Source organism: Egretta garzetta, unplaced genomic scaffold (genome assembly GCF_000687185.1).
Source record: "Egretta garzetta isolate BGI_Z169 unplaced genomic scaffold, ASM68718v1 scaffold27, whole genome shotgun sequence".
Taxonomy (NCBI): domain Eukaryota; kingdom Metazoa; phylum Chordata; class Aves; order Pelecaniformes; family Ardeidae; genus Egretta; species Egretta garzetta.
Genome location: NW_009260400.1, coordinates 2,212,319 through 2,223,949, shown reverse-complemented (window position 1 = coordinate 2,223,949; position 11,631 = coordinate 2,212,319). Strand labels below are relative to the sequence as shown.

The 11,631-nt window shown below is 45.2% G+C and overlaps 1 protein-coding gene across 1 annotated transcript in view; it reads right to left on the bottom strand.

Annotated features, from left to right (window-relative positions):
• The window catches only part of PLEKHG4 (pleckstrin homology and RhoGEF domain containing G4), a 73,694-nt gene that overhangs the window by 60,248 nt on the left and 1,815 nt on the right, over nt 1–11,631 (bottom strand). The window contains 1 exon segment of the mRNA XM_035898804.1: nt 3,899–6,068. Within this exon segment, the coding sequence (XP_035754697.1) occupies nt 3,899–6,068 (2,170 nt within the window).

Sequence of the window (11,631 nt, the reverse complement as noted above, 5' to 3'; positions counted from 1 at the left end):
AGGAGAGGCTCCAGAGCTCCACAAACTCAAGGCCACGATGGAGTAGCTGCTCATTAGTCTTTGGTAACACCCCTCTTGAGGGAGCATCCCTGGTACCCAGCTTGGCATCCTCTGCATTTGACCACGTAAGCTGCAGTGATGGCTTCAGGCTTCTGCACAGTTCCGGAATGCATCAGAGCTCAGTTCTGTTCCTAGTACTACCTCAGCCTCCACTTTCCAGTGATGCAAGAGGTCATTCACTTTGGAAAATGCTGCTAGATCTTCCTGAAGTAGCGTTTTAGAGGGACACCAATCTCCCACAGATGGGGTATCTTGAAGATCAGAGTCATGTAAGTCATGCCCCAAAGGTTTCACATTAAGGGCTGACAGACTTTCCAGGAGAACATAGAATCATCTTCTCAAGGAGCTGTAAGGCCCAGCAATAAGCAGAACCAGATAGTTTGTAGTAAAGGAATCTGCATTAAATGAAGAAAGCCCGCAAAGAGGATCAAAAGGTGGCATTTTAAAAAAAATAAGAAAGGGAACATAGCTATACTGAAGCTGCCATACCAGGGCAAGAGAAAGACATAAATGTAAACAGCCGCCCTGCCTTGGATATCTCTTAAGAATGAGGTAGCAGCTCCCAAAAGCTAGAAGAGAGAAGCACCTTGCTGAGCCCACCAGGCATGGTCCTGGCTTTTCAGCCCCAAGGAAACCTCACTGGAGTTGTGCAGCCTCCAGCCTACGTACATTTTGCCCAAACAAACCTCCTCCCTAAGCTTCTCAGGCTCCGTTCAGATCTGCAGACCCCACCTCACTCCGAACAGGTGCAAGCACACAGTTTGTTACTTGCAATCCGGGGTGGAGGCACTTACTAAAGCGGAAATTGTAGAATGCGGAGGATTTCATCAAAAAGCAAATTGAGAACTGGGACATTTGAATTTGCCATGTTTGCAGGTTCCACCTTTCCCTGAGGTTAAGGAAGCGGTAGAGGAGGATTTGCTTGTGCGCATTTCAAAGAGGCATTAGCATTTTTCCTACAAACTGCCCCAGCACCAGTATCATCTATGCTAACATCACATAGTAACAGGGAACAGGAACGGAACGCCCTAACAGGTGCTGTTGAATATGCCCCAGTGTGGCTTTTCAGCCAATTTCTTGAATATCAAGATATTTTCCGCCCCCAAAACATAGGAATTCTTTCCAGAGCTGCAAAGTTTCAAAATTCAGTTTCACTTCAAGTTAGTCATTAGGGAAAAAAGAGCAGTCAGATTTTCTGTGAATGGAAGCAGTGTAAATTTTAAGCCACCAACTCAAAACAGCTCACATTCAACTCAAAATCTTTCTAAGTTAGATCATATTTGTGCAGAAAATAAGCTCAGTTTGTGATGGGGAGTGGGAGGAAGGGGATAGAGTTAAGGGACAAAGAAAAGTTTGCAGACACAGCAAACTCTGCCGCCCCAGTTCTGAATGTGTATTTTGATATCATCTAGAATGTCTGCTGTAACAAGAAAGCTCCTCCACCTCCCATAGAGCAAATAATTTGTCTGCCCATTACTATGGAGGTGTGAACTGTAGATCTGAACTGGCCCAGAAAAGCTTTGTTGTTATTTATAGTTTAGACAAGACACCTGCAGTTTACAATCATAGCAGCAAAATGACCCCAACAAGAGATGGTTACAGAGAATTTAACTTGCGGGCAGACTGACTGGCTGGAAGAGAGAAGTCCACTTATAGGACTGAGAGCAGGACATTTGCTTCACTTTGTAATTTTATCTCTGAATTATCTTATTATTATATCTCCGAGGGTTTAATGGGGCTAGATAACAGGATGGCTTGTTCGGATCTCAAAGCAATCAAATGTAATTGACTGGATTAAGCTTATTACAGTTCCAGCTATAGTGGTTAAGAAATACTCCTGGCATTAACAGATATTTGAGCTGTCCTATGTCTTAAAGGGTTTAGTTTGTCGGTTTGGGGGGAGGTCTGGTGATTTAGGTTGTTTCTTTTGCTTTACAAACTCCGCAATAACAGGTTGGTTTGGGTTTTTTTAACTGCAATGCCAAAGTTTAGCATCATCAGAACTGGGCCATGAACACGTCACTTATTTCAGCCAAATCCCCAGAAACACTTCAATTGTCTTTCATTAAAGCCAAACTCCACGCATACCCCAGAGGGGTCTGTCATTGCTGAAATCTGCAGCAGCGGCCAAGACTTGTCCCGTGGAGCAGCGAGAACATCGCACTTATCTCATACACGAGCTGGACCTGGCTAATTTTAGCCAGAAGAGATGGGAACACAGAACAAGCAACCACTAGAGTCATGAGGAAGGTGTATACCCAGCGCTCAATGCAGCATAGGTCTTCTGAGGTCCAGTCCTGTGCAAACATCAAGTCAAGCCAGGTTCACCTTGGTCAGGGGAATGGATACCCACCACACGATTATTTACTGGCATACATCCTCCAAGACCTACAGATAGGCAGCAGGTGACCTCTTTTTTTCTGCTTGTGGTGTTCAGAGAGACACACACTTCAGAAACAGAAGCTTTTGAGCTTACCCCTCTGTTTCACAGAAGAGAATTGCTTGTTACTCGTGAAGTAACAGAAATGCCTGGCAACAGTGGGCTTGCCTAATTAGGGAATTAAAATATTTTGGTGCAGGTGTTAACAAAATTTCATTTTAATCAACGGACAGTTTAGCTCCAGTAGGAGGTCACACGAAGGCATCAGGTAAAATGAGTTTTGAGAAAGTAGCTGTTTGCAGCCAAAGAGAGTAGTGATGCAGCAGTGACATAGGCTCTTAGCCGCACAATTTAGGACCAGTGCAAGCATTACCCTGGCAGCTCGTCCCAAGACGATCAGCTCTCGATCTGTTCCTCCATGGGGTCAGACACGCTCTAGCAATCTGGGTCTGTTACTTCCGATCCTTTCAAGAGTCCTCGCTCTGCTATTTCAAGCTGGGTAATTTTCCTAGCCAGGGGTCTCAGGGAATGAGAGCTGCTGAACTGGAATGGCATGTTTCGCCCGCCCCCGCCACACAAATGCTTCTTGATGTGATCTGCATACCTAGCTACAGCTTTCCAGACTCAGCAGAGCTAGGCAAAAGCCAACATCATGCCTATGCAGTTATAGACTGCCTGCCCTACAGTCTGGTGCAAAGGCAGAAAGACCTGGATTGCCTGTTCAATTCCTTCTGAAGGAGCGCAGCTCCAGCACACAAGCCCAGGCATCAAGAAGTCTGGGCAATACCTGCTTGAACATATTGTTCGAGTTGAAGCTAGATGCTCGACTTCTCTGTGCTCTCCCACTCAAGTTAAATGGCTCCTATTTGAAACATAACCTTTAGTCTGTTTCTTAAATCAGTTACCAGCACACACATTTGTTGATCTTCAGGTCATGTTACACAGCTAGGATTTTACTGTGGCATCCATGGCTGCTTCCTCTTGTCATAACTATCTTCCTAAAGCCCATTTTTGACTATGAAAGACTTGTATAGTTAGACATTCTCCTCTCATGCATTCCTGTTGCATACATCCATAACATGCACATGATAAATATAACAGGTGGAAGTCACCAGCAATCAGATTAACTGAAATTAAAAGTCTCTTAACACTGGAACTTTCTGCATTGATACAAATTTGCAAAGAACTATCAAACCAAATACCTACAATAAAACACCTGTGAAGAGAAAGCTAATTTCAAGCCACAAAAATGACAACTTAATCACTTTTCTGTAGTTTGTGCTATTACCCCAAAGCCTCCCAGCAGATGTAACAGTTGGACTTGATGATCTTAAAGGTCTTTTCCAACCTAAACGATTCTATGATTCTAGGATATACTTGTCAGCAGTACTGCTTGAGGACTTTGCTTTCGATCCATGTTATCAAACAGATAAACACACAAACATCCAATTGCTGTACCTTTAGGAGATGATGCCCCAGCAGCTGCCTCTTGGTGGGAGTGCAGAGCAGTGGGCTCTGTATGCCCCTCAGTGGGTCCTAAGGACAGTGGTCCAACCTCCAGTTCCTCTTCAATGGATTCCAGTGTTTTTAAGGCTATAGTCTTTGTCTTTTCCCCGTAAGAAAAACTTCCCTGGTTCTCCTCCCCTCCCTGCAAGTCCTGTACTGCAACACGCTCCGAGTTCAGCACAGAGTTCTCTTTGCTTCTACAGCCCTGGCTTTCTGTCCATCTTGGTGGTTCCTCAGACCTCTCTCCAGACCTCTGGGCTCTGAATTGACTTGAGCCTTCTGCTTGTGCATCAGGGCCCATCAAAGAGTCACTGTTATTTAATTGTTCTGCCATCTGATCACCCTCTGCTGACAGAGCGGTTTGGAGTCGTGTGGCTTCTTCAGCTTTCTTATGCTGACATGCAGAGACCTCTTGCTCTTCACCATCTGACAAGAGCGCATCTGCAGGAGCTTTGACAGAACAGTGACTATGACTAGTCTGATTCTCATTTACAGTCAATATTTGTTCAATCTCTTTGACTCCCTCAGGGCTGTCCCTTCTTTCCAGCTCGAATTCATCTACTTCTCCTTGGTTCTGTTCTGGAGGATTTAATGGAGAACTAAGATTTGCTTCTTGATCACTGCAGCAAGCACCAGCTGCTCCTATGTCTGCGATGTTCCCTGAAGAAGGGCAGCCTCTCTCCACATCTACATCTGAACTCTCAGGTGTGACAAGCAATGTAGTGGCCTGGACAGGCGCAACACTTTCACTGCCACTCTGGCCAAAACCATCAGAACCTTCCTTCAGTATGCAATGTGGTCCTAAAGGTCCCAGGACAGACACAGGAGAGGGATCCATCTGTGTCGCCTCATTTTGACCCTCGGTCAGTGGTTCTCCCCGTCCTCTCAGTATCACCTCCTCTTTAGCAGGAGCAGCAGCAGCATCTAGAAGTGTTTTGGGGCTCTGCTCTGATGTTTCAACACCAGGATTTCCACTAGGACCATCGCTTTCTCCTTCCACATTTCCAGGAGCACCAGGCATTTGTGGTTTGCAGTTGACGCCATCACCAGCACACACATCGCTGAAGCTGCACAGTGCATATCGCCAGTCGATGGAGTGTTTGCTGTGGGTCTCCTGCTCTGCAGATGAATCTTCTGCATTGCAGGCAGGAGACTTGGCTACAGGAAAACTATTCCCCATGTTTCCAGGACCACCTGATTCCAGCTGACCTTCTGGAGACAGTTCTCCTTGTGCCATCATTTTGTTGCTTTCCAACGGAATTACATTTTTGGGAACTTCTGTAGAAGTCTTTAGAGTGTCCATCTGACAGCGCTCCTTCTGCATAAGTGCTGACTGAATTAAGTTCTTGGAGTAAGTACTGTCTTGAATGACAATAAATCTGTGCTTGCCTTTAGATGCATTCATTCGTGTTTTGGGCTGAGTTAGATAATTTAAAGCTAGCGATTGGGTTAAAGAGCCTGTTTGTGGCCCAAACCTGGGTAGTGAAACTTCTGCCAGCTCAACGTACTCCCCTTCAAGGTCACTTTTCAAGTCCTCTTGAGGCAGAGGACTTGTACACACACCATTGACAAGAGCTTCACTCAACTGCGGAGCTGTGCTGCTAATGACCAGGTTGTCTCGATCTGGACTTTGCTCCTGTAGATACCGAGATCCTAGGTCTCGTGAACTGCACTCAGCATGGTCCATGGAAAAGCAGAAAATTGAAGGTTCCTCTGTTATTTCTGGAGAGATGATACTGTTTTCAATTATTTGGGGTTTATTTATAAATTCAGGATTAACCACTTTATCCCAGGGCACACGAAATACTTTATCATCAGTGGTTAGTAAACAATTTTCCAGTGCTATACCCATCCGTTCTCCATTGATAGTACTCAACCATTCCAGAGTAAAAATAGAGGTATAGGAAACTTCTGGAATCACAACTTCCTCTACATTATGCTTGTCTTTTGCCAAACACTTCAGTACAATTCGTGGAGACTTCTTGAGATAGGGGACCACCTGCAGGTAGAAGTCACCAGGCTTCAAGATCCTCCAGTCAATGGAAGCCAGCTGGACTACAATCTTCTCATGAATACACAGGGGCCAGCCCTCGTGGCGAAACAGCAAGCCACAGTACTGAACCTACAGAGAAAAGAGAAAGCGTTTTCAGTATCAGGGACAGATCTCAGCTCAAGCTTTTGGACAGGAGATCAATGCTTCTCTTTCACAGCTGTAACAATAGTATTTAGGGTCTTTGGTTATTAGCATAGGGAAGTTTTCCATACTGAGGTCTTCTCCTTTAAAAACTAGAAACAAGAAAAGCTACCAACACAAATGACCAGCATCTCAGGATCTGAATATGAACCAGCTGGCTGCTAGAAGTGTCAGCCCTGTTTTAAAGCTGGGTCAGCACAGACAGGCAGAGATCTAAGCCCCAGAATGCTAGGTTAGAGAAATCAGGAGTTGTCACCTCCCAGTACTCAAGCCAGGAGACCCTGCCTCTACCTCATTTCTATCTCAGTAGGACCAGCTGGACTGACTAAGAAAGTGAAAATTCAGACCATATAGCATCCCTAACCAAATGCCATTAGAGAAATGCAGGCAGACAGCAGTCTGCTTACAACACACAGACAAAACCACTGTTCTCAACTGAGGACCATTCACAGCCTTAACAGAGAAGGTGGCCAAATACTACGCATCATTTCCAGAGCATCCACAGCGAGTTCAAGGTTGTACCAGGTACATTTGATACCAACCCACTGGAAGGAGGTTGTAGATGCAGAAACCTCATTGCACAGGATGCCACTAGTCAGCCCAGCACTACAAAATGTCTTTTGTCTGGTGAAGCAGCGTTGGATCTTTAGACCGAGGTCTGCTGGAAGGGAGGTAATGAAGAGCTTTGCTGATGAGGAAAGGCAGAATAAAATGCTAAGGTCTGTCTGAGGACTTGTCTTTATTCCCCCAGTGTGCTCTGCTGGAGTATGCAGCACATCCCATCTAATTTTGGTTAAGCTGAATTGAAGAGCGTGGAGCCAGGTAAAAAGCATCACTTATGTGGTGCTATCAAGAGCCTATACAAGACACATGGAGACACGTTACATGGGATGCAGCAGCAAGGGATGGCTGCAACCCACCAGCAAACGGATGGAGATACTGCTAAGACAAAGCAGGAGAAAGGAGGCATCAAATGAGGAAAGCACAGCAGAACCACAGAGAAAGGAGGCAGCAAGTCCCATCAGCAAGCTGCGAGGAACTATGCTTAGCATAACAGGGATCTCCTCGTTCCCAAAACGTAGCAACACTCAGGACAAGTCTCAGACAAATCCAATCAAGTAAAAGAACTGAAGTTTCATGGCTGAACTGACTCGATTCAATTATTTACAGCTTCATCACAACTTCAAAAAAATAAAAATCACTGCTTTGAACTTGATTCTGTTTGGGTAAAGTAAGCCTTAAATTGAGCCAGGACATAAGCCATCATTGGAAACTTTTAAGGCTCAGCTGGACAGGGTGCTGGGCCATCTTGTCTAGACTGTGCTCTTACCTTGAAAGGTTGGACCAGGTGATCCTTGAGGTCCCTTCCAACCTAAGATTCTATGATTAACTTTTTCTTTCCTACCTAAACCCTTGTTGTGACAGAGATTCACCTGTATCAGATGCAATAATTAAATTAGGAAGCTGTCATCTGGATGCCCAAAGACTTCAGTATTGGCAGCATTCGACTTCAGACATTTTATCTTGTTTCTCTTACATGGGCGCACAGAAGTCTTGACAGAGATATAAAAATGCTGTATTCTGCAGGCCAGACAGGTGAAAGAAAAAATACTTTAATTCAAGTATTTTGCCATACAGCAGAGAAACCACAGAACTTAAAGGAACCTCCTGGATCCTCACACACACCTTGAAACAACAGGTAATGGCATTAAGTAATTTCTTTCCTACATTCATCAAGCTTTACCTTCAGCCTAACCAGGCTTCTTATCCTCACTGCACCTGATGTAAAGTTACTCTGAAGCTTGAAAGCCCAAATCATCCTTCAGATTCAATAACTACTCCTCCTCAACCCTGGAGCTTTTTCTCTAGTTGTGTTCCCATTGCTTAGAATTATTAAGCCATGTCACATCACCTTAAGACGTCTCCCTTGATCATCTCTTAGGCCTGCCTGAAGCGCCTCCTTGGTGATGCCTTTTTTTAAAAAAAACAAAACAACAACAACAAACAAACCAAGCAAAAATCCAACAAACACACACAACACATTTCTTTGTTTCACTTTTTCATTGTACAAAGCACTGTAAGACACTGTGTATAATGGCACCAACACTTCCCAACTGTGGTAGAAACATCTCTTAAAGCTAAGATCACGCTTGTCTTCCAGTCATGCCCCTCTGGTAACCCAGTCACCTGCCAGTTTTTCTTTCCAAACTGATAAACCCCAGTTCACAACAGAAGTTCTGCCTATTACTTTGGCGAGGCACATACTCGCCCTCTGAATCTACTGTTATAAAAATTTAAGTACAAAGTTTTAAGGCTCACCTTGTGTAATACACTTATCATCCTCCTCCTCCTTTATTTTATTGCTCATGCCTCCCAGACTGGTTTCATCACAAATATCTGGCATATGTATACTCTTACTTTTTATGCCAAGGTCACAGATGAGAGGTAATGCGTGTCTCATGACTCCCGTCTCCAACTCAGTTTTCACTGCGGTACGAACACCTTTCCTTTCACCAGTTTGTTCCCCATCTTGCAATACTTACATAAACCTCCATCCCTTTGACACAGTAATTAATTTTCCATATGACTCCATAATAAATCCTTTACAGAAGGGATCAGACAATGAAACTTTTCTCTCTAGAAAGAGTCGGTGTATGAAAAAGGCTAGTCTCGCACTACCTGCCATGACGCAAACCACATGAAAAAAAAAGTCATCCAGTTTTTAATGGGTCAGTTAATTCAGTCCTTGCTCAGTGCATATTGTTGTACGCTCAGCTTGTTCTCTGTATTCTGTTACTGGCCCTGACTTAACAGATTCAATAAAAATCCCTGTTACCAGACACTGAGCATTACATGGTAACTTCTTCCATATTCCAGGATGGAGACCGGCCAGTCCCTTTTCTTCGACAGTCCCTTCCGTATCTACTTCAGTCACAGCAGTTTTATTTCTGTTCACTCAGTGCAACTGCCTTACTGTTTTATCTACCTGCTGTAGCACTATTAAACTGAATCTTACTTTAGTTGTCATTTGTTTGAAGGATCATATTAATATTACCTTTGTATTCTAACCTTGAACACAAAGCAACTGTCCCCTCCTTTTCTTTCTTTTCATAATTTAGAATGAAAAGCCTAGAATCTAACACACAGTTGCTGGTACTTTCCTCAAAGGCACGGTGAGCTAAGCTTTGCAGTCTCACATACCGATGCTTTCTGATTTTTAAGACACAGAAGCCTCTACACCAATTATTCCCTTTCTTGTACAGCATGGCTGAATTCAGCAAACCAAGACCTCCTCCGACAGCACAGTTTGCAGAAGTTGCTACTGGCTTCAGCAAGTCTCGGGCCATATGTACGTCACTGACTTTTCCATCAGGCTCAAGACTCACACAGCACCTCGGTCAATACAGCTTATATCTCTTACAGTAAGTGCCCAAGCCAAATATTTTGTAGACAAGGTTTTAAACAAAACCAAGATGCTATTTTCCAGAAGAGACTATACAATTGCACCCTCCACCAGACCACATCAACCCTTCTTCTGCCATTAGAATATTCCCTAGCAGGTACATTAAGGCCATCTGCAGCAAGGAGCTTTAGGGGGAAGAAGAGGCAGAACAAAAACAAACAAACACAAAAAAAAAGTAGTAGCATAAACATAAAGCTGAATTCTATCTGCACCTACCTGACACAGTGTTTCTGTTAAAACCTGGATGCAGAGCAACCTATTTGGGGACCATTCATACATTAAGAAATCCAAAACCCAACCTCACCCCTTAGACAACCTGTCTGCCTACTGACTGACAAGTGGAAGAAAACTCAGCAATAAAAATCACCAAACCAAAATGCAGAATGCATTGAAGTTCCTGGAAAACCCTACAAGCCACAGTCTAAGCCGCAACAAGAGACAGAGTAATGTCCAAGCACGAACATAAGCCCTTCAACAGCCTAAGTATTTCAGAGTTTTAGAACTTTAGATGTGGAGCATCCTCATGCTGCTCCTGCTCCAAAAAGCACGTTCAAAGGGAAGATTACGTGAAGCAGCTTATTTCAGTTGTTTTAACATTTCACTTTGAGACTCAAGTATTTGCTCTTCTCGTGTCCAATCACTACTGAGCCAAACCAGGCTCGTCTGAGGAGTGCCAGGCACAGACTCCATGCCCGGCAGTTGCAGCCAGGAATAAAGTTGCCTCTGAGGAAAGAGCTGGGCACCAATGACAAAGATAGCATAAAAGCAGTAGCTCCTAGAGCTATGGGGATGGCTGGGCTGGAACAGACCAACAGTCCGTTTAGCTCAGGATGTCATCGGAAGGCCAGGTGCAAAATCTGGTTTCTTACCCTGTGCTGAGCAGAGACATACCCCTTGGCACGCCCCTCCACGCACCCTTCTCCAGCCCCTGGGGACCACATACAGGCTACTGATTTCAATATGACAAGCTGAAGCCTACGACCTTGTTTAATACTTCACAAAGCCACTTTCACTTTTGTCGCTGCAGAGGCTGGAAAAAAAGAGATCTAGCTCTCTCAAGATTTCCTACACTCAGGCAGGAGCTTCTTCTTTTCCCTTTAGTGTGTTTAGGAAAAGCTCACATGGACCAGCTGAACTAGGGAGGAAACATTGCTTTTGTTTAGACTCTCTAAAAAGCAGACTTTTAAAGAACAAGTAACAAGAAACACTCCTGTTATTTCAGACAGTGAAGACAACAGAAGGGGCACACAGTGGAGGTTTGGGAAGAGACGGAGTCCATAACAAATGGAAAAAAGAACTTCCAGCAATAAAAATTCAAACAAGCAGATTTCTAAATTAAACCCAGAATAACCTGGGCCCACCTCCACCTCTAAAGATAGTACATGGTGCCTAGAGCTTCCCTTGACCTTCCTGCATTGCCACTTTGAAAGCACAAAATCATGAGTCAAGGCCAGAAAGGGTCACAAGCAAGGAGGAAAGGCTCAAGGCATCCAGCTGTGCTCATTGAGAGGCCTGTCTGCCTCTTGCTGCCTGCTCTCCCAGATATTTCACTCCAGCAAAAGCCCCCAATATCTAATGCTGACCCCTGGGCAGCCCCTTCACCGGAGGTGGCTGCCCCACCGCCCCCACCAGCCCTGCACCCTGTGGCTCCTGTGCAGGCCAGGGAGTGCCAGGCAGGCCCCCCACCCTCCCCCATTTCTGGGCCTGTGAAAGGAGCATAGCTCCAAGCACAGCTCCTGCCCCTGCACCACCTCCCCAAACAGTGCCACACATATAGGAACAGCCCCACCACAATGGTTTCCCCCTCCAACAGGGGACCTCAGCTGCCACCAGCCCCCTTGCCTCCATGTCCCCTGGCCCTATGCTCCACGTGGCTCCTGAGTCCCTCCAGGGCCCACTGCCCTCACCTCTCCCGCCTCAGTGCCCACCGGTGCCCACCGCCCTCACCTCTCCCGCCTCAGGGCCTCCTGCTTCAAGAGCCCCTGGCTCAGCCAAGATCACCATGCCCATCAAGGCAGCCCCACGCTC